This window comes from Thunnus maccoyii, chromosome 4 (genome assembly GCF_910596095.1).
Source record: "Thunnus maccoyii chromosome 4, fThuMac1.1, whole genome shotgun sequence".
Classification (NCBI taxonomy): domain Eukaryota; kingdom Metazoa; phylum Chordata; class Actinopteri; order Scombriformes; family Scombridae; genus Thunnus; species Thunnus maccoyii.
In genome coordinates this window covers 11,779,363-11,802,552 of record NC_056536.1, presented here as the reverse complement: position 1 = coordinate 11,802,552, position 23,190 = coordinate 11,779,363, and the positions used below count along the sequence as shown (strand labels likewise).

General features: G+C 38.5%; 1 protein-coding gene and 3 long non-coding RNA genes across 5 annotated transcripts; 1 reads left to right on the top strand and 3 right to left on the bottom strand.

Moving 5' to 3' along the window:
* Positions 1–646: 646 nt before the first annotated feature.
* Positions 647–3,198, bottom strand: selenok (selenoprotein K). The gene is made up of 4 exons (XM_042410098.1): positions 3,093–3,198; positions 1,893–1,983; positions 1,411–1,485; positions 647–746 (listed from the first exon to the last, which is right to left on the bottom strand). The coding sequence occupies exons 1-4, from the start codon at positions 3,109–3,111 to the stop codon at positions 647–649; spliced, it is 285 nt and encodes a 94-aa protein (XP_042266032.1). The 5' UTR covers positions 3,112–3,198.
* A 1,073-nt stretch (positions 3,199–4,271) lies between these two features.
* LOC121896302 lies at positions 4,272–7,176 on the bottom strand. Of its 2 annotated transcripts, none has more exons than XR_006095962.1 (3): positions 6,897–7,176; positions 6,684–6,794; positions 4,272–6,460 (listed from the first exon to the last, which is right to left on the bottom strand). It is a non-coding gene; the product is annotated as an uncharacterized LOC121896302 (long non-coding RNA). The 2 variants fall into 2 exon arrangements; XR_006095963.1 differs by having other exon boundaries at positions 6,684–6,766; positions 6,897–7,173.
* An 838-nt stretch (positions 7,177–8,014) lies between these two features.
* On the bottom strand, positions 8,015–10,006 carry LOC121895945. Its single transcript, XR_006095876.1, has 2 exons — positions 9,778–10,006; positions 8,015–9,488 (listed from the first exon to the last, which is right to left on the bottom strand). It is a non-coding gene; the product is annotated as an uncharacterized LOC121895945 (long non-coding RNA).
* A 3,220-nt stretch (positions 10,007–13,226) lies between these two features.
* Positions 13,227–20,689, top strand: LOC121896370. Its single transcript, XR_006095986.1, has 3 exons — positions 13,227–13,572; positions 16,840–16,965; positions 20,480–20,689. It is a non-coding gene; the product is annotated as an uncharacterized LOC121896370 (long non-coding RNA).
* Positions 20,690–23,190: the final 2,501 nt, after the last annotated feature.

The window sequence follows — 23,190 nt, the reverse complement described above, 5'->3', positions numbered from 1 at the left end:
ATAGATGGAAGTTGTGTCATTACCAAGTGTGACAATAATGGAACAAGAAAAACTCAATACTAATGTGTTTCAACAGCATAAATCTTTATTCAAACAGAATGATACAAAACAAAGACAAACAAATGTCATGATTCCCAGGAGGGATGATCATAATATTGACACACAGCTCTGGTGTGACAGGAAAATTAAGGGGCAGAAGCGGGGAAAGGGTAGAAAGTGATGAGGATTGCTGCTTTATCAGCCAATCTGGCCCCTACGTGTAGGAATTCCCAGAAAGGCGTCAAGAAACTGCTCGTGGCAGTGGCAGCAGATAAAGAGGGGGTTCGGCACAGTGTTGTCACCATCTTTCTTTATGCTCTCAGCAAACAGACACTATGCCAGGCCCCACGCCTACACAGGATGTGTAGGCGTTTACCTGGTGAAAAGCAAGGATTATACATTAAGTAAGGTTGTATTCACATTATGTCCAAATATCTATGAGGCAGTTAAAAACCAACTAGGAAATGTTAACAACTTACAGTTGTCAGTGTAGGCAAAGTTATTAGACTAAACACTTTATATCACTGATACAGTCTGCAGAGTTAGCAGGTATGCACCAACAGGGGCTTATCTGTTGGGTGACGTAGTTCAGAAAAAATGGTATTCCTCACCTTCCTCATCCTCCTCCACCCATTGGTGGAGCACTGGGACCTCCACCATGGTTTATTCTCCCCATCCTTCTTCTGCCACCAGGGGGACCTGGAGGACTGCACAGGCAAGCAACAGAAGAGAGAAGAAAGAAGATTATTTAAAATTGGGGCTAAAGAAAGGACTTGTTTTTGTCATTTTCTAGCTCATTCCAAACTAATAAATTCAATTTTAAATCATGCTATTCAGATTAAGTTTTTCAAAGCAATTATTCAAGTTAAACAATAAAAATTCAATTTCTAGTGACATATTTCTGCCCATAGAGGAATAAGATATATCAGGCTTTGGATACACACACACACAATACTAGGAGGACACTTCATTTGTTAATTGTTGGTTTGGCTCTGCATGTGAGATTTGTTGACAATAAGAAAAGCAGAAAATCACCAGCCCTTTAAAACAAATTAAAACCTGGATGCTACTATTACATGCTGTATGCCTTTGGCCACTAGGCCACCAGGACATTGACTGTGGAAGGATTACTGAAATATGAAAACTAGTGAGGACAAAGCAGAAACAGTGATTGACACTATCTTTTTTTCCTCTCAGTTAAACATGATACCCTTTTCTAAATAAAATCCTCAGCTGGTTCCTACATATGACAAGGATATGCTAAAACACAGACTACAGTCTTACCATCTAAATGTTTTGCATTGAGGGACATAAAGGATATGTCTCTAGTGTGTGTGACAGTAGAGAAATGACTTTACCCCAGGGACTTACCCTCTGCCATCACTGAAGCTTGACGAAGCACCGTTTCCATCCTTTGTCATGTTAGGGTGAATTAATGTCTTAAAACTGGTAGAGGACAAACAAGATCAGGGTTCTGACACAAACACATTATTTCTTTTCTCACCTAAATTGTTACATTTCTCATCACAACTTCCAAGAAACGTATTAAACTTGGATTATCTGCAACCAATTTCCCTATTCAACCTGGGCAAGAAATGGTAGATGGATGGTGGATGTTTTTAGGCTCTAAAGGATAGCAATAGCCAATATTTTGTGACTCTTCTGATTGCTCAAGGAAGACAGCTGATTTATACCATCTTTTGAAAACAAAAAACTGACTGGCAACACTTAAGTTACTGGAATTACAAATCTTTACAGAAGCTCACACCTTCAAAAGTTGTTCACAAGTAGATTATATTGTTCAAAAGGTCACACATCCATTACTTGATTAAATACTTGTGTGAATGACTTACTACAGGCCGAAAAACTCCACAACTCCCCAGAAGAGATCGACCAGGAAGGACAGTCGCCATGGCGACTGCATCCGGCTGTCCAGGACCTGACCTGAGAAAGAGACAGACAGAGGGAGACAAAGAGGGACAAATGAGACAAGTAGCAACGGGGACCAGCCAAAGTAGGAGTTAATAGCCAATAATATCATTAATATCAAAATCCTATGTACGCATGCCTCATCAGTTTACAAATTACAAATTTAGCCAGTGTTAGGAAGGTAAAAGTAGAATAAAATATGCTAACAGCCAAATCAGTGCTTAAAAGGGGAGAGACAACACGGCAGGTGTTTCGGTTTAACCAGTGACCGTGTTAACTGGTGACTTACAAGCGAATGTGTCGTGATTGTCATGGTGACGGCAGCTGTTCCTCTTAAAAGCCTTATCAATTTTACTTTAATCAATATATACTCATCTGTGTTTATTTAACGTTAGCCTTATACGTTAGCAGTGCAGCTACAACCTATCATCGGATTCTATACCGTTATCCTCAATCGGAAAGTGGCTAATATTCAACCGATGAACTTGCTTTTCCATTGTGTACATATTAAAAGTACAGTTTGTGACTAAATATTGTGTACAAACTATCTACCGTCTGTTTAACTTGTGACCCATCAGTGTGGATACTACGACGAGATTCATCATTTCTCTCTCAAAAAAGCCGTTGAAAAAGATTGACTTCAGGAAAAGCAAGTGATTAAATTTATCTAAGGTAAGACTGAAAAAACAAACGAATATATACTGTATTGAATATTCAATTTAAGAGAATTTAAGGCCTTTAGGAGGACACCTACGTCGTCGCTACGAGCAACCACGACGCAAGTCACTAGTTAACACGGTCCCTTGTTAAACCGAAACACCGGTAAACACGTCCTAATGTTCAACATAGTACAATGAATTAACTACTGCAATTAACTGAAATGACATGCTGGTAGAAAGCCTCTTAGAGGAGACTCGTTGGATTTTAAAGATGCGGTTCTTCCTACTGCGCAGGTCCAACAAGTTAGCTAACAAGCTAGTTCGCTGAATGTAGCCTAACGCTCTACTAATATAAAGTTACACATCCTTGTTGAAAAGATGAGTTTTAACTAGAAATGTTCAGCAGAGGAAACATATTTTACAAGAAAGCGACGAATTCGCTCTGAAAATGGGCAAACCACTCACCGTTAGACACGTACACCATCTTTCAGAAACTAACAGCAGCTCTCACTGCTTTGTTTACTGTTGCACTTCCGGGTCCCATTTTGTTGCGTCATTATCGCACGCGCATGTGCAGCCGTTGTGAAAAATGAAAATAAATGACATAGCTTAAAGAAAAAATGCCAAAATGGAACAAAACAAAACATTTCCATTACATTTCCATAATAAATAAGAATATATAATTCAAATACAGTTGTTGATATTCAAACAATATACACAAAGTTGTAATTTATTAGTACACATGAGCTAAAACTAAGAGTCCTTCAATAATTATAACTTTCATGGAGGTTTTTGATAAAACAGTTTTAGATGGATGTTAATTATAGTTAAGGATCTTTTTGGAGGCCATAGTTTATGGTGCCTTTGAATTGTGTTTTACTGAGAAGTGTATCTAATATTTAGTCTACACCCTCATTGATATATTATTATTAGAACCATCATTAAGACCACAATCACATCAGTACATTTGATGGATCTATATGCATGATATCAATTCACAGGATAACAAGTCAATTATGTTAACTGTTTTGATAAGTTTACATACATGTACTGCTTGATATCCATCACTTACAGTGTAAATGAAAGGTTGCCAGCATGGAATCTGCTGCAGGACTGCAATGAACAGGAATATGATTGAATTATTTGTTGAATGCTCACACAAACACAAGATTTTGTAGATGTTAATGAAATCACTTGAAACCACTCTTCAGAATTCAGACATTTAAAGAGATATGCTTCTGGAAGGAGACCTTAAGAGCTATCTGGGTATGTTATGAGAAACAGTGAGCACATAGCATGTTAAGCGACATCATTTTCAGTGTAATGCTTTAATATGCAGTACGCTGATGATGGCTTTACACTGAAATGCGTTCATTATCTGTCCACAATAAAAAACACAAGATGGATTAGTGAGTGCCGTTGTTTTGTTTTGTTTGTTTAATATGCAGTACAAACATTACATATGTTGTCTGATGCTCTGTGTCCCACTCCTATTCCTGCCACAGCTGTGCACATGCATGCAGGTGTTACAAAGATATGAAACTGAGTATACAAAAGCAAACATAGCTTAGTAGTGATGTGATGATTCATGGTTGAATTCAATACATTATTAAGAGGTCATCATTCAATACAAAGAGAAGATGGTGCTGGTGAATGAGCCCAACGTTTTATTTTATTACACTTTACTTGAGCAAACAGCAACCACCACAGCTGAGCATGATCGCCCAAGAAACCTGTAAAGAAGCCTTAAAATCCCCTTAATGGAAAAATATTTTTTTTTAAAAATCACCAAAAAGACCCACGTTAGAAAACACACACTGAGATTTTCAACTGAGGACCTGAAATCTTAACAAAGTAACAAAAAAGTTACTTTATATTTACTATATATATTTTATTTTACAATGACTTCAACCAAAATGACTTTTTGAGTTTGTAGAGGAATTATATCTTAAGGCTCTTCTGCAATCGTGGTTACTACTTGGTTTCACCCTTTCAACAAGAGGTTTTTCTGAACGAGGGAAAGGGTAATGCATGAAAGACAATCAATAAAGAGTGGCAGCAGCACCAGGATCAGGAGATAGGAGGAAGACAACTACATGCAACACAAAACTGAGTAGGTATTGAGATAAATAGGGGAGGATATAGAAAAGAGGAGGTAATAATGACCAGACTGAGAATAGGACACATTATAGGGAGGCATCCAATTGGACTTTCTGAACACTGTCAGGTACCAGAAACAGTAGATCATGTACTTGTTAACTGCAGGAAATATACCTCAGAGAGAAAGGACATGATGGAGGGAATGAGAAGATCAGGGCTAACAGGAGTGGGTTTAAAGGGGATACTGGAGTTTTGTGAAAGTGGACAAGGCAGGAAGTGTCTGGTCACCTGTCTTAAGAGAACAGGATTAATAGGAAAAATCTGACAAACCGGACACTGTAGGAGTTAACTAACTCCAGAAGATGGTAGTAATGCAACACCAAGGATGCAAGCTGCCGTTACACCCCGAAGAAGAAGAAGAAGAAGAAGAAGAAGAAGAAGAAGAAGAAGAAGAAGAAGAAGAAGAAGGTTTTTCTGAAAAGGCCATGCTTTACAATACACAAACATCCATATGTGAAAAACATCCAACATCATCTCAGCTCATCAGCTTAGCACAAACTTGAAACAATTTTTTTTATTTACCATGTGTTCTGAATTGGGTGTTTTGCATTGAACAATATCATAATATTCTAACATCTACAGTATGAATATTTTCATCTATCAAGCAAATCTCAACATTCGGCATTGAAGTTATAACGTTTGCTTGTAAACCAAGAAAAATGAAAAAGCTTGAACATTGCACCATGACCCACCCATGCAAAATAAATAATCAAACCTCACAACCTCAACATCATTATAGATCCACTGGCATATTTAACAGCTGGTGACATTAAGGGGCGAAGGCATCCTGTGATTTTCCCTTAACATAACCAATCTGAATGTATTAGAAAGGCTGAAATACAACACATCAGTCCAGGTTATTTCTTTTCACTGCTCTGAGGTACAGGACCCGTGTTCTTGTGATCAAGCTTTTGTGAGTTCTGATCCTCTTCATTGGTCTGTGATTTAGATCCTGTGCTGTCTTCACCAGTCTTTTGTGTGCTGTATTCTTTGCCACTAGCCCGGGGTTCAGACTTTGTTTTCTCTCTCACAAGCTTTTGTACCCCATTGTCTTTGTCATTTGTTTGCATTTCAGACCTCGCGCTCTCTTCTCCAGGTTTTTGCATGTCACACTCTTTGTCACTTGACTCAGATTCAGGTTTGGTGCTCTCACCATCATGCTTTTGTGTGTCAGTCTCTGTCTCTGCTACCCGATTGGCTGTTCCTCTAAAAATACCGGCTTTGTGAAGCTCACGCCGTATAGTTTTCACAGAGACGGCGTGAGAGAGGTGTCTATTCAGCTCTGTGGTTATCTTTGAGGCTGTATACTCGGGGTGTTCATCGACTATCCTGAGGAGTGTCTGTCTGTCCTTTTCTGTGAGCTTTGACTTGCGCCCGCTGTTCTTCTTTGCTGATGCTGTCCGTCCATGTTTGATGTATACGGTCATGACTCTGGAGACTGTTCCCCTTGCCACATTGAACAGCTGAGCGGTTTTGGTGACAGATGCACCTGAAAGTCTCGCAGCAACTATTTGGCATCTTTCAAACTCTGTTAAGTCACTCATATTGGAGTGTTGACTGTCTCTCTTAGAGCAGACAAACAATCCCAGCTAACAGGCAGACAGCAGGTTCAGTAATAACTACTCAGGTGCTCGAAAGTCCTCTTTCATATGGTGTTTCCATTATTTTGTCCGCTGAAGCAGAGGGATCCAGGGTGGGGAAGAAAATAACATTTACATACAGAAATTAATATTTTAAACATTGCATCTGTCTGAAACACTAGCACTGAAGTGTAAACTAGATGTTTGGTATTAAAATGAATCCAGTAAGGTTATCAAAACTAACTCAATCATCCTGTGGGAGTCCACACTGCCTGATGTATTCAATTAAGAACAAAAAATTAAATAAACACTTTACCTAAAAACACTGCATGAAGTTCACTGACGCTGGCTCGGGTTGACTGTCAAGGTGTTCAATCAACTCGATGGTAATTTTCGATGCTAGCCAGGTAGCAAGCTACTAGATTAGCTTCCATTACAAAATATGTATTCAGTTCAATGTTTTTATTTTAGTGACGTTTAAAGACACATTAAACATGTTAGCTGGTGCGTTACTGTTTGTTGTACTTACAACCAGTGTGGGTGAGGGTAGTCAGTCTGTCCACTGCCATGAAAACCGAGCTGTGTTTATGTTTCACAAGGGAGAGGGTCGTGTCTAGATGGTAACCCTAGATTTGCGAATCTCTCGCGAGATTTGTACGTGTTGTTCGGCAATGTAACAAATAATAATGTTTTCTGAAATGACAACGCTGGTTAGATTTAGACACAAAAATAACTTGCTTAGAGTTAGGAAAAAATCATAATTTGATTAAACGATCACCCTCGCGAGATCTTTCGCAAATCTAGGGTTACCATCTAGACCATGGTCTGTACGACCCGCGATATTTATTTCCTAGGATGGCGAAGTCATGACCCGCCCTTTTCTGCCTCTGATTGGCTTACCCTGATATTCTTACCCTAACCCCAGCCAATCTCACTCCTCATGCCTAAATCTAACCAACCCAAACAACGGAGGTGACGACTATTGGCCAATCGGAGGCAGAGTAGGACGGGTCATGACCTTGCCATCCTAGAAAAAAAAATTGGCGTGCGACTACGTTTTTGACCAAAAACGTATTTTACATGAAAAAAAAAATATATATATATATATAATTGAGCAGTTCACAGCAGTGCAATAATGCGCTCTTTGTCTCTGGTACTGGCTGTAAAGAATTTTCTAAACCTTCCTTCTGCTTTTGAATAGAGAAATGCTGCAGGGAACATTAAACGAAAAGTAAATTCTACAACAAAAATGACTTGTTCTGGATTAACTGATTTGGGGCTGCAACTAATGATTTGCGTCATTATCCATTACTCTTCAATGGGGGACTAATGAATTATAAAGAAACAGTTCTACCACTGTGAAGACTTTTTGAAGCAGCCAGCAGCCACTCTGTTCTTCATCTGCTGCTGCTTCTGATGGTCATGACCCAAACTTAAGGTCCAAGGTTCAAAGTTCAGACAAAACACGACTACTTGTCAGGGGGTCAAGAAACACGAGGAAACACACAGAGGGAATTTGATACTAAAGATACTGTAAATGTGAAGCTCATATAAGCTTCAGATAAACTTTTAAATGCATTTTTGCACAAAATGACACACAGTGGATTTTGCCCCCCATCACTTACACTGAAAGCACATTTGAAGGGGATCTTTTAATTTAGTTTATTAGGATCCCCATTAGCCATTACACCAGGCAACAGCTACTCTTCCTGCTGTCCACATTAACACAAAATACATACAATACAAATCAAGATAAAATGAAAACAGTGGACAATTTTTGAAATCATAAAGAAAAAAAACACAAAATGTAGGTAAAATGGTGAAGAAAAGAAAAGAAGGGCCATCTCTGATTAGACAATAGAGAGGCTAGCTTAAGGATGACATCATAGTCAATTAATTTTAATAGCTAGTATGAACAGGAGGAATGATTACAGCAAGGAAAACTTCTGTGATTGTTCATATGGACACTTCACTGTTGTTTTAAGACATAAAAATTGTGAACCTGTCCTTTAATGAAATCATATTGCATGGATTAGATGCAATAGTATTTTTATTACTGCTCCACAAAAACAAACAAAAAAATACACCACACTTTAGTGAGTTTAAATGAACAAAATCAGGTCCACCCCAACAACGTTACTTCTTTCTAGTTTCTTTCCATCCCTTTCCTAGTTTTTCCTCTGAATTCCCTCTCAACTAAATAGTGACATTATTCAGAAACCCATAAACAAACACATGAATCCATTTGTCAATTTAAAACTTAAAAGAAAGTCAGTGTTTATGTACCATAGAAGTGTGCATTATGGACATTTCTCTCTCTGTTCCCATTTCTCTTAAAAAAACTTGTATTAAATAAAATTTACAAATTTGTTGTTTTTGTTTGGAAATGTACATTAGCTGACCTCATAGTTGCATATAACATGCTCATCATCCAGCCACTCTGAAAAATGATTGAACCAAGACCCTGAAATGGGATTATAGATTCATGACAATGTTCAGCAGTGGGTGACGCTGTGGGTTAAATGAAGGCGTCCTGTGGCTTTATGCAAACATTAACCACTCTAGATATGAGACAAAGTCTGAAATACAGTACATGAGACCAAATTACACTTGTTCTTTGGTCTGGGATTCAAGTCTTTTACTCTCTTCATCAAGCGCTAGTGTGTCGACTTCAGAGTCAGATACTGGTTTCTCACTGGCGGCTCCTCCACCACCACCAGCTTCTGTCTGACTCATCCCTTTCATCTGTGGCTTGTGCCTACGGTTCTTCTTTGCTGATGAAGTATATCCGTGTTTGTTATACACACTCATGACTTTAATGACTGTTCGACTTGACACACCACATAACTGGGCGGTATCTCTGACCGACAGACCTGCAACTTGGGCACCGACTATTTGGCCTCTGACAAAGTCTGTTAACTCACTCATATTAGAGGTGCAGGTGTTGACTGTCTCTTCTGAAGCTGGAAGACAATCCCAACTGTCAGTCAAGCTAATAATTAAGCAGCTCCCTCTGTAGCTACAATTTAGTTACTTCAAAGTTGTTTTTCAGGTGTTTTTTCCTTTATGTTGTCCACTGAAGTGCAGGGTGTGGGAGGGGATCCAGATTCATTGTTGGTCTCTATATGGAAGAAGCAAAATTGCACAGTATGACTTTTATTCATTAGAGCACTATGTTAACGCAAGTTTGTAAACAAAACAAAGCCAGTAAATAAGATGTTGATAGTATAAAGCTCCAAGCTGGATAGATGTAGATCTAGCAAGGCTAACGTAAGATAACGTTAACGTAACGTTCAAGTAACCTGGAGAAAACCTCAGCCAGGTGACTTTAATATAGAAATTTTTAACAAGACACACAACAAGCTCGTATATTAATTTCCATCAATGTAATATTTATTCATAGTTCTTACATTTTGTAGATATTTGATGGCAGTTAATATGCTGGTTTAGCCGTCATGGTCTACTCACATCTGCAGCCGTTCTTCTTCTTTTTCTTCTTCTTCTCGTTGTTGTTCTTCTTCGTCTGCTGCTGCTGCTGCTGATGCTGACGCTTCTTCTTCGTCTAATTAAATTTGCGGCAGACTACACGCAGCAAAGCCGTATTGCTGCCCTCCGCAGGTCATTTGTAAAACCCCATTGACTGAGTTAAATCCTCAAGCAGAGCAGTGCGATGGAGAAAACTATTTACAGTTTCGGTTGTTTCACAATGTTCCGCGATGAGTATTGATTTCAATGAATGAGCTGTAACTCTAAATTCTGACAGCTCTGCTTGCACATGGCCTCTCTCTGTGTGATAGTTGGTACATTGCATCAAAGCACAGTTCACAATTTCTGCCCCTCCACAGATGCATTTTCCATCCGGGTGTTTACCAACCAGTGCCACCCCATGATTCAGTGCACAGTGACCCAGTCTCAGCCTAGTTATTCCCACATTGTCCCTCCTGCCAATTCTTTTATTTGATATGTGTTTCAGTGTTGTATTGTTTCCCTCTTCCCATTCTTTTTGCCATAACTTTGCTACTCCTTGTTGTATGAAGCTCTTACACCAACCCTTTCATACAGTACTTCCAGATCTAATTCCTTCCTGTTGACGGCTCTTTTTGCAGTCTTATCAGCTTCTTCATTCCCCTGTACTCCTACGTGAGCTGGGAGCCAGAAAACAGTGCGCTACAATAACAACAGTTTTCCCAAACTTAGACACTCTATTTAACACAGTCAAAATTTCTACTATTAGATCTGGTCCGGCCCCACTTTTCCCACCCTTCAGTGCCATTAGTGCTGCCGTACAATCTAAGCATATATTTCCTGGTCTAACTTCCTCCGTGCCCACAAGATTGCCACAAGCTGTGTACTAAAGACTGGCACATGATTTGACATCCGCTTCCCATGCATCTGCAATTGTGGAATGCTTATTCATATTGCAGCTTTTCCATTGTTCAGATTCTTGGAGCCATTAGTGTAAATCTGTATGTAATCTGCCCATTTTTCTTTAAGATGGTCACTAACTAAAGCCATGGTGAAACAGGTGGCCAGCACATTGCCGGGCCCATCGACAAATCTTTTACATCCACTTCCTGTGCTCTCTCACTCGTGGAATTTACTCCCCTCCTTACTTTTCCACCCCTTCCCTGAAGTTCCCAGTGCTCCCCTAACAAACACTTAGCAGGTATTAAGAACCTATAACTCTGTAGCTTAGACCAGAGATAATAATAAACCCTGCCACATATTCATCAAGCTTCTTTAGAACAGAGGAAGCTGTTGTCCCATATGCTGTACAGACATAATCAACTGCATATCTTCTGATTACCCTGTATATCATCATTAATGCTCCTCTATCTGCTCCCCAGTCAGATCCTACCAGACATCATATGACATTAATGACTTTTTCACACTTTACAACTGTCTCTCTACATTAACCCTCCATGTCATTCCCTCTTCAAACCAAGCAGACACCAAGAAATTTGAGTATTTTAACTTTCAGTAGGCTTGTTATATAGCTTGAGGTCCTGCTGTGATTCTTTCTTTTTAAAACCAAAGACCACATACTTTGACTCTGTAAATGAAATTTTAAAACCCCAGTCCTCCGTCCATGTCACTACTTTATCCAATGCCTGCTGCAATTGCTTATGAATATGGTCTAAATTTCGAACTCTTTTCCATATGGTCTCTTCATCAGCAAATAACGATACACCCAAAACCATTTCCCACTTTGACTGGGCTGATTACACTTCCCTGGGGGGTTTCGTCACAGGATATAGCCCCACTTGAATAGTACGATCTCTCAAACAGTTCTTGATCCTCCTACCTTGTACTTCAGCATCATACCACTTTATCACTAAACTCTCCTTCCATGACATATCATATGCCTTCCTCATGTTGAGAAACACATCCACTACTGGGCGGTAAGAGCCAGTTCATTTGTTGTTTCACCAGGTTTCTGTGACAACAGTTGAGGGTTTCCATTCTTTTGGCAAATGTCCATGTTCCCATATTGTATTGATTAATACTAATATCTCCTCTAGTACCAGATCATCCCTCTGTGTCTGTTCTGCTGGCAGTGACATTAAACACACGTCTGGCACAAGTCCTTCACAATAAAGGCACACAAAGGCTTCGAAAATCTAAACAGAATAAAGTAATATGTCATAATGCTATTCAACTCTGTGCGCCATTGTACTTCCACTCCATTACATTTCAGAGGGAAATATTGTACTTTCTACTCCACTACATTTATTTGACAGCTTTAATTACTTTTCAGATGAAGATTTGACACAATGGATAATATAACAAGCTTTTAAAATACAACACATTGTTAAAGATGAAACCAGTGGTTTCCAACCTTTTTGGTTTTTGACGTCTTACAAAAAGCAGTGTGTAGTCGGGGTCACATTTCAGATGTCTATGAGTTGTTAACAGCTCCACCAAATAGTGATTTTTCCATCTAAACTTCTCACAAGGTTTCATTTCAATAAATGCTCAAATGATCCAATATTTCACCAAAAATCAAAGATTAGAGAAAAAGTCCAAAAACTGAAAACAGATTTGTGTATCAGAACTTTGTTTTTTCTTCTTTCCTCTCCCATTAATCATCTAACGACCCTTCAGATTTATCTGGTGATCCTTTGGAGGGGCCCGACCCTAGGTTGGGAACCACTGGACTAAACAAGTTAACTGTATATACAGTACTTCAAACTAGCTCCACCTCCAGCAGCTACAACAGTAACATGCTGCTCTAACACTGAAGCTTCAGTATTAATAATCTAATGATGTCACATGTAATAATATATCAGTCAGAGGGACCAAACCACTACTTTTACTGCAATACTTTAACTCCATCAAGCTCATAATACATACATACTTTTACTGCAGTAGGACTTGTCATGCAGGACTTTTACTTGTAATGGAGTATTTATTTACATTGCTGTATTGGTACTTTTACTTAAGGATCTGAATACTTCTTCCACCACTATTAGTTATAGTCAAAACAAAATCACACATTCTTGACCTTGGAAACAGCAGCTGACATAATCTTATCATCTGGGTAATGTGAAAATGTTGAAATAAATGATCACAGTCTTTTTCTTGTCCTGTTTCTCTGTAAGTCGGTTGGGAAATTTTAAAAGAACTGACCTCAAACACAATTAATGAGTGAATAAAAATGCTGTGTTTTGAGGATAGTAATGTCTATTATATTTTAATGAAAGAACTGTGATTGCCCCACAATAAGACATTTATGAATGTTGTTTTTTACTTTAGGACCACTAGAGGGCAGCAGAGACAGCAGAATGATCAAAACATGTTCAAATCAGACATGTTTACAGAGCGTCTGGCTCCACTGCTCTACCTTCTCATTAACAAACTAACAGTGATAATATACTATTCCTTACTTTCATAGGGACCTTTCTGACCCTGCGAGGGCCCCTTTAGGTTCCCAGACCTCCCTTTGGGAAAGACTAATGAATTAAAAAGAAACAGCTCTACAACTTGGAAGGTTGTGCGTCTTTGATGCAGCTTGTAACCACACTGATGTTCCTTTGCTGCTGCTCCTGATGGCCATGACCCCAGACTGAAGGTCCAAGGTGGCAAGTTCAGACAAAACAGCGCTGTACTTCTGAGGGCTGACCCAGGCAGAGGGGTCAAAGTTCATACACAACAAGTGATCAGCATAGTGACCTCACATGGGAACAGAAGGAGCAAGAGAGATGGTGAGAAGAGTATTCATGAAGTGTATTTTTCCATATTAAAATGTTTATTTATGTGCAATTTATATCATTCATCTGACATTAAGGCATCTTTAGTGAAATTAAACTGTTGCATGACAGCAACTTAAATAACATTATGTCTTCTTTTCTCCAAGGTTAGCTTTGAGTCCGTTGTCTCTCTGAATACATATCACTCCGTTCCTTTAACCCCAATGATTGAGAAATGACATTCTTCTGACACACCCATAAACAGATACATGAACTCTTAATGGATTGCAGCCAGAGTGCAGTTGTCAGCTTAATGTCGACTAATGTCAGTACAGCTCAACAGGGAAACACTCAGCGCTTGTTGACTGTTGGAATGTGCTGCGTGAATTTTTCTTTCTGCTTCCATCACTTGCTCTTTATCTTTGACTGGGGTCAAATATCATTCACAGATATTGCTGCTTTGTTAAAAGGACAGGTTCACAATTTATCAAGTCTGTCTTAAAACAACTGTCAGATGCCCATATAAACATTGAAACAGGTTTTCCTTGCTGTAATCATTCCTCCTGTTCATACTAGCTATTAAAAGATCCCCTTCAAATGTGCTTTCAATGTAAGAGATGGAGGCCAAAATCCACAGTGTGTCCACACAGTCATTTTGTGCAAAATTGTATTTAAAAGTTTATCCAAAGCTTATATGAGGCTCCAGCAGTCTGAGTTAGTCATATCAAGTGGATTTCTGCCACATTTAAAGTCTTTTTAGCATCAAATTCCCTCTTTGTGTTTCCTCAGACAGTGTTTCCTTGTTGAGCTGCGGTGGAAGTATAGTAACAAAAAGACACTAAAAAGACTGTAATGTTGAAAGATATCTACTTGATTTGACTCATTTGGACGCTGAAGCTTCATATTAGATTCAGAAAAACTTTAAACATACTTTTGCACAGAAGGAGGATTGTGGATTTTGGCCTCTATCACTTAGATTGTAAGTGCATGTGAAGGGATCATCTAATGGTCAGTATGAACAAGAGGAATGATTATAGCAAGAAAAACCTGTTTCAATATTAATTTCAGCACCCAACTGTTGTTTTAAGAAAGACTTGGAAAACTGTGAACTCTTTGAATTTGAAGGAAAAATTCACTGAATCTATTTAATTTACATTTTCCATTCAGACGCTGTACAGTAGAGATAAAAATGCGGTTAAGGGTGATTTTTATCCTTAACATAAACACACTGACGGGGTTACATGCTGAAGTTTGAACTGATGTTCAAATGAATTAAGCACTCTTCAAGTCAGCATTGTGGTTTCTCACAGAAAAGACGGTTTAATATATATGCCGTATATAACAAGCAACATATGACACAGCACAAGACAATAGGGAAAACGACACTCAAACAAACTGCAACAAAAAGAGAGAAAAAAGGCAAGACAGCAACAACAACAAGAACGACAAAAGAGCAAACAAATAAACAAACAAAAAAGGCATAATGTGTGGCTTAGATTTTCTTATTGTAGCACACATGTGTTTAGGTAGGTGTGTGTGTGTTTGTACGAGAGAAATAGAAGGGACAGAGAGCATAAGGGGGAACAGTATTAACCAAAGGAGGAAAGAAAACAAACAAACAAAGAAACAAACAAACAAACAAAGAAACAAACAAACAAACCAAAATAAATAAATAAAATAGCTACAATGCTCTTGTAGCATGTCTGGTTGGGCTCTGAGGACAAAGAGGCATCTGTGTGGATCCGGGATGGGCCAGGTCAGGACAGCTGGGTCAGGGAAGAATTTTATGTATTTACTTTTTGTTTTCCCTTCCTTTTAATTTTGTTTGTTTGCTTGTTTTATCCTTTCCCCTCTTAGTATTTATGTCTTTTCTCTTTCCCCTCTTCCTTGCTTTCTTTGCTCTCGCCTGCTTTAGGCCACCACCAGGCCCGTAGGAGGTGGCTGGACTGTTGCAGGTCAGATCCCCTCTAGAACAGCCCTGTCTGGTGGTGAAGTCATTCTTATCAGATTCATATCAATAATAGTAGTAATAATAATACAATAATAACAATAATAATGGTAATAATTTAAAACAAAATAAACAAACAAAAAATCATCATCATTTGACCTACCAATAATAATCTATTTAATAATACTAATCAGCCTCATAATCATTGTCTTATAAATGTTTAATAATAATAATCCCACTTTAATCCTCATCCTACCAATCTGTCTTTATAGCATTCATAACAATAATAATGATGATAATAATTATATCACAACAGCAACAACAACAACAACAACAACAATAATAACAACAACAACAATAATAATAATAATAATAATAATAATAATAATAATAATAATGATAATAATAATAATAATAGTGATAATAATAATAATAATAATAATAATAATAATAATAATAATAATAATAATAACGTATCGGCATCAACATCCTCCTCATTCTTATCCTAAAATATAATAGTAGCATATGTAATATTCTAATAGTAATAATAACAGTCATCATCATTAAAATGATCATTGAAATAAAGATCTTCATCATCATTCAACACCATTTATATCAAAATGAATTGTAATAATAAGTTACTAATCTATGTTTTGGAATAGGATCTATGGGTGCGATGCAAAAATAAAAAAGAACAGGATTAAATAGTGATCAATTAACCAAAATGATAAACATAAAAAATTAATAACCTTTTTCCTCTTCCTTTTGTTTTATGTATATATGTATGTATGTATGTAGATTTCGATGAACATGTAGGTATAGATACTGATGTGAATGTGTTGAAATTATGATTGGTAGACAGGCAAAAAAACCCCCAAAAAAACAGTTGGATGGAATCAGGTTTGTAAGAACTTAATAAAAGATGACCAGATGTTGGGTTCAGTTGCAGTGTTGTTGACAGAGGTGGATACATTTTCCATAGAGATGTATTTTATGAGTAAGTTTTTCCACTGTGCAATATGTGTGGTGTTCCTTGATTTCCAGTTAATGAGGATAGTTTTCTTGGCGATAGTTAAATCCACGAGGAGTAATTTACTGTTTGTTTTGTTCAGGTTGATTTTTGATATGTCTCCTTGTAAGCAGAGTGAGGGGGATAAGACAAGATGGTTTAATAGCTATTGCATCAATGTTTTGCTTTTTCCTTTGTTTTGGCTGCAAGACATGTTTGATTTTTAGGAAATGACGTTATCTATTGACTTGATCCCCCTTTTTCCCAGGAGTATGGCCACATTCAAATGGGAGTATGATGACACAGACTTCTCTTTTTCTCATAGTCCTAGATGGATCAATAACCTGCGTTGGTAAGCTGAAAGCTGGCTGTCACACAGTTTTGATGTCATCATGAGAATGAAGCACAGGAAGTCAGAGTAATCTGAATGGCTGCCTTCAGATTGTTACAAGTAAATACATTTTTAATGCAATCTTTGCTTGTTTTTGTGGTTTTTGCTATGTTTTAACATCCTTTTCAACAGTTACATTGGTGAGATCTGAGGTTTGCAGCTACACTTTCTTCTCTTTTATTGATGACTTGATGCCCACATCTGCAACAATGATTATACTGTAATACACACACGAGAGGTGAGGGTACAGAAAAGGTTGAAGGTGAGAGGAAAGACGAAAGGACGAGGAGAGGAAAAATATGTATATAAATAAATAAAGAGGAACAAGATGAGGAGAAATGAGGAAAAAACTGAGAAGAATGAAACACATGAGGCCGAACACTAAATTTCTCAATGCCTGTTTATGTTGATGTGTTCCTGTGACACACACACAAACACACAAACACACAAAACACACGGTTATCTGCTCACATATACCATGTTAGTCACGCACAGAAGTTTCTGGAAATTATTACAGTAGATTGGTCATGCGTGAGGACTTGAAGAACAGAGGAGACAAAATGCAAATGGTGGCTGGTTTGTTCAGCGTGCTGCAGCACTGATCTCAGATATCTGTGTTTGTGTAAAGGGTTGTGGCTGGAAGGTTAGAGAGATTTTAGCAATCAGCTTATGTTTTTTGCATATGTGTGTGTCTTTGTGATTAAGCTTTGAATTGTGGCGAATCTAAGTAGAAACACTGAGTCAGACTGTCAGTGTGTCACAGAGGTCACAGAGTTATTGATGCAAGAGAGTGGGGGGATCATTGTGTTGAAAAGCATAAATGTTCATATTTTTGTAGCCTTTCAAACATCTTACTAACAGGATAACCTTTAGATCAACAACAGAATACTCAGTTTATGTCTTTGTAATAAAATAAAAACTGTAAATTTGTTTCCTTTACTGAAAATTATTAAATTATTTACCGAAATGGTGAAGAAACAAGTGCTGTCATTTTTCTATGTTTCTTTACAGTATTGAAGCCACTGTTGTAAGGTTTGTGCATATTGATGCCACCTACAGGGCAAACTCTTAATCTGATAAATGTTTGTCAGAATCTAGATGTAAACATTACTAGTGAGGAATGGATTTCATTAAAGCTCTGACAAAGCTTAGCAACGGGGTAGATAATAGTGAAGCTCCTGTCTGTTCATGAATAGTGAGCAACATTAAATGAAACTCAGAATGAAAGTGACTTGTTCATCAGTGATTTCCGTGGATTATTTTATGCAATGTTGTGGTTGACTCACCTTTTCTCTATTATGTGTACTTACACTTCATTACTCATTAAGTATTTCCCACTTTGAACAAGCTGTAGAGAACAAAAATAATGTTTTGTTTTACATCGTGTGTTAGGATAAAGTTTTCATTTCAGTTCAGTGTAAATCATTTTAGTTCTATTTTTTCAACCTTTTAACAGGTTTTCTGTACAATTAACATTTTTTACAGCAATGCTATGCTGGTGTGTGTGTCTGCTGCGCCAGCAGAACCTATACTTTTTCTGGTTTATTAACAGGGGAGACAACTAAATACTTGTGGTCATATTAATCTCTCTGCAACACACCTCACCTTTAACACAAACACACACACACACATATATGCATACACACTTGACATACACATACAGGTGTGTAGGCATGCACACACACATGCAAACACTCATCAATCATTTTGACAATCACTTGCTAGTCACACACACACACACACACACACACACACACACACACACACACACACACACACCCGCCCGCCCGCACACACACACACACACAACCAGACCCCTGTTGCTAATGTGTCTCCCACTTAGACTGTGTTTTCACAAGACTGTAATTGATGAGTCCATTAGTGTTAAGTAGTGGGGTCGGCTATTTTTCACACCCTCACTTGGCCGAGTGGGCCGGCCCTCTCACAATAAGAGGAACTTTCAACAGAATCATCACTTTACATGATGAAATATATGGCAAATATATATGGCAGTCCACACATTCTGCTGAGCACACTGTCTGTTTTCCACTCCCTCATCTCTCTTACCCTCTCATTCTCCTGTAACTTTAGGTGTACAATACAGCATGCACTCTGCTATAAGCTATATAATCTAAGTAACAGGCAACTGAAAATCCAATTTTAGTGTATGAAATGTAAAATGCATAACAAGAGTGTGAATTCTGAGAAGGAAAATAAGTGGAAATATTTTCCCACCACAGACAAATGACATTTCAAGTGAGAGTAAGTGTTGACAGTGAGTGTACACCGAGCACATGAGAGTGTGCCTGTGTGAGAGTGGGCACTTCTACCTGTAACCTTATCATGTGTCCTGAAACAGGAAACACAAATACGTGTGTGAGCATGTGTAGGTGAGAGTTTGTATATTTTTGGGGGATTTTTTGTAGAAGGACTGTGTGTAATTTTGGACAGATGAGATTATTTATCCAGTCTACATTTCTATAATGGTCTTACAGGCCTGCTGGACACATATGGATGGGGTTTAGGATAGGTGGAAAAAGATAGAGTGAGGGGGGAAGGGATGGAAAAAGAGAGCAAGAGAAAATGATGAGGGAAGAGGAGCACGGATAAGTGTTAGCAGGCTGCTGAGCTTTCTTTCTTTATTTCATTCTTTCGTTCTTTCTTTCTTTCTTGCTCTCTTTCCCTTGTTGCTGCAGGTAAGCAGGTTTCGGCTGTTAATGGTTACTGAAGATTAGATATGAGACGGTGCTTAGCTGACGATCGGTGTATGTAGACTTAATATTCGGCTCCAAATGATAAGGAAAAGAAAGGAAATTACGAGGAGGGATTGGGACTGGTCTGTGTGTGTTTATAAGGGTGGATAATGATAGGAAACACTGGACAAATTACTTAATCACAAATTAGGGGGACATTAGGAGAGGAAGTTAGAAACAGATTGTCAAGCAGAGAAGAAGAAGCAGGAACCACAGAGGAGGAGAGAAGAGACTTGTCTGTTGTCTTTTTTGTGTGTGTTCACATGAAAAGTAGAGATTTTAATGTAGGTATGGAGTGTGGAAAGCTCTTTATGGAAACACTAACCAGTACCATGTCAGTTGTTTAAAGTGGCAGTTAGTCAGTGTTCATACAGTTACCGATGATACAATACTGTTTTAATGGTTATGTTTATGTTCAGGAAATATTATGGTCTTCTTTTAATATTGAAAAACTCTATGGTGGCCACATCCCCATGTGCAGTATCAGAATGAAAACATATATGGTAAAGCAAATTAGTAGTATATAAATGAATTCTGTGAGGAGACAGGGTTCGGTTTCTTATCCAAGTCCTTATCAAAAGTATCAAAAGTACTCACTATGCAGAATGGTCACAAATGTCCTCACATGCCTGCATGCATGTGTTGTGTTGTACGTCAGGTCATCAATCAAGTCAGTCAGCATAATAAAACACACAGATGCAGGAAATTACACGTTAACTTTTGGAAACGAGTAGCTGTGAATTTCTGGATGACAAACAGAAAAACATTCCAGGAGCTCATAAATCACATTAACTCTCTGTTTGGTATGTATCCTTTCTAAGTAGGCTCAGTGGCTGACAAGAAAACGTCATGAAGAAATTTGGAGAAGGCAAAGAGTAAAGGTGAGCGGAAGGTGAAGAGCGACGGATGGGAAAAAACCTGAGGTGAAAGAAGAGGACACGCAGATAACTGTACGGATGTGACCTCTCTGGGGGAGAGCTGAACTGCTTTTTGCCACTGGAGGGGTGAAAGGTCAGAGTCCGGCCTTTAGGGAAATTATCATGCACCATGTCTACATGAATCATCATGGCAACTTATAACTAAATGTATGTGTGTGTAGTATTCCCATACGTGCTTATTAATGTGTTTGCCTGTGGATGTATGTGAGTACGAGTGTGTGTCCAGTTTCTTACTGATGAATGAAAAGCACTTTCGCTCGGAGTTCAGAGGTTAAATTCTTTCACTGGAAACATTTAGACAATCAGACCCCTTTAAGGCACCTGGGAACACCCCACACACACACACACACACACACACACACACACAAAAGGCAAAAGCCAAGCAGAGCAGACTGTTAGCACACCGCCCAGCTGACTATACCCTGGACATGAGTAAATCCAGACCGGCCTCAACAAGTGTCCATTCAGAGCCCACTCCACCCCTCACAGTATGGGACGACAGCGGCTGCGGATCAACTAAGCACCGTGTAGCTCACCAGAATAACCGTCAGGAGACACAAGCTGAATCTATGCTGCTTCAGAGATGTGATCAGGACAATAAAGCAGCAGGACGTTCTGATGGATAAGCAGGAAAGCAGAAACTGTCACATTAGTAACAGTGAATTATTCAGAAATTTTGCCTGTGTAGACATGCATTGTAAAGGTGAAATGATAGATATTACTCAACTTTGGACCCCAGGTTTTATACCTAGCAATATTATAGCCTCAAAAAGCATTATTTAGCAACTGCATTTTCACTTTTTATTTTTTCCATTTTGTTTCTCTTTTTTCCAGAAACAAAAGCAAAAACTGTTATACTGTAACTGTGTCTACCTGTTGATCTTTTAGTGGTTTTTGTGGGAAATGGGGATTTCCTGATTGTCAAACACAGAATTTACAGAATTCAGGTGGGGACTCTGGTCAGAAGAGCCGATTACACAGTTCAGACCAAGAATAACACGGCATAAAAAAACCCAAGGGGCTGAGCTGGTTTGGGCATTAAAAGTCCTTTAAATAAAGCAGGGTTAAGTTCATGGTTTACCCTCTTTTTCTTCTCTCTCTCTAACAGAACAGTAAAGGAAGCCTAATGGTTCTTTTAAAATTCTTTATCTGTAGCTACTGGTGCCAACACACATCTTATCACACACCCTTATTGTGTACACACAACACACAGTTCCAGTTAAAAAACACCTGTTTTTTTTTTTAAAAAAAGGAAAGGATTAACAGGTTTGCTCTGATTTTCACTTAGATTTTATGTCACTACTGATCCAAAAGTTGTTGCGTTTCCAGTTGCAGAAAGAAATTTTCACTTCAAGGTCCTTATGCAGAGAGGAGAATAAATGCTAGAAGAGAAACATACAAAGAAAATGCAAATGCTTCTGATTCTGAGTCTCTCTGAACAATAATTAGTGTGTATGTGTGCAAACCTTTATTTATGTCACTTTATACAGACTTCCATTCTGAAAATGAGCTTTGTGTGTGTATTTCTGTTTGTGTGTTTGTGTGTGTCCAGCATCCAGGTCACCAGCGACAATAAAATCAGCTTTCCCTCCAGGGGAAAAGTGACCTCACCCCCTCTACATGTCTTTGCCTCCAAGTTAGGCATTAAAATATATTACTGTTGCGGATCATCCCGTAAGTGAAACTACAGTCTGAACATTTTTGTTAATGTGTGCAAATGCATCTCGGATCAGCTCCAGTATCAAATTTTGACTGTGTGTTTAGTACATGTTCATTTGGACTGTGAGATCATTTTCTGCAGTTGAATAACATGCAGCCACTAGTCACAAGATGACGTTTGATGCACAGCTGTATCCCTGAAGTGCTGATGTAGGTCCGGTTCTCTCCTCTGTGATGTTTCCATGCAAAGTCCAAGACTCTCTGTGGAATGTCAGGCTGATGTGCCGTCCATCCAACAGTGAAGGCCTTCTTTGTTCCTGAATATTCATATCATCTCCATCAGTCTGCCAGCACACACACACGTCATTCCAGTAGTCACCCAGGAGAGGATAATAATAGCAGGTCTATCACCCCGACGTCTTTCACTGCTGGAGATGGGAGGTAGAGAGAGAGTGAGGAGTGGAGGAAGGGTGGGAGGTTGCTAACAAGCGATGAAAGAGAGACAAGAAAGGGATTATTAACAAGCATGAGAAAAAAAACAGATGGTGAGATGAATGGCATAGGAGAAAAAGTAGAAAGGCATGACAGAGAGAGCACTGAAAGAAAGAGAGATGGAGAGAGTGAGCGATGGGAGCAGAGATATCATATAATTACACTTCAGGAGATAATAAACTTATTTTGTCTGCTCACCTGTCTTCCTCAGCACACTTCATCTCAAACCTATCCCAAAACCCCGTCTCTCCAGCATGAACCATCTGTCATTCAATGGTATAGTCTTACTCACAACATTATAATTCCTGTTTAAAAACAGCCTCTTCCACTCAATCCTCCCACTTGCCAAGACTATACTGCCTCTGATGAGAGTTTAGCTGTCTTGATTACTTACTGATCTTTTGATGTTGTGTTTTATAGGTACATATTTTTTTATTCGTGTT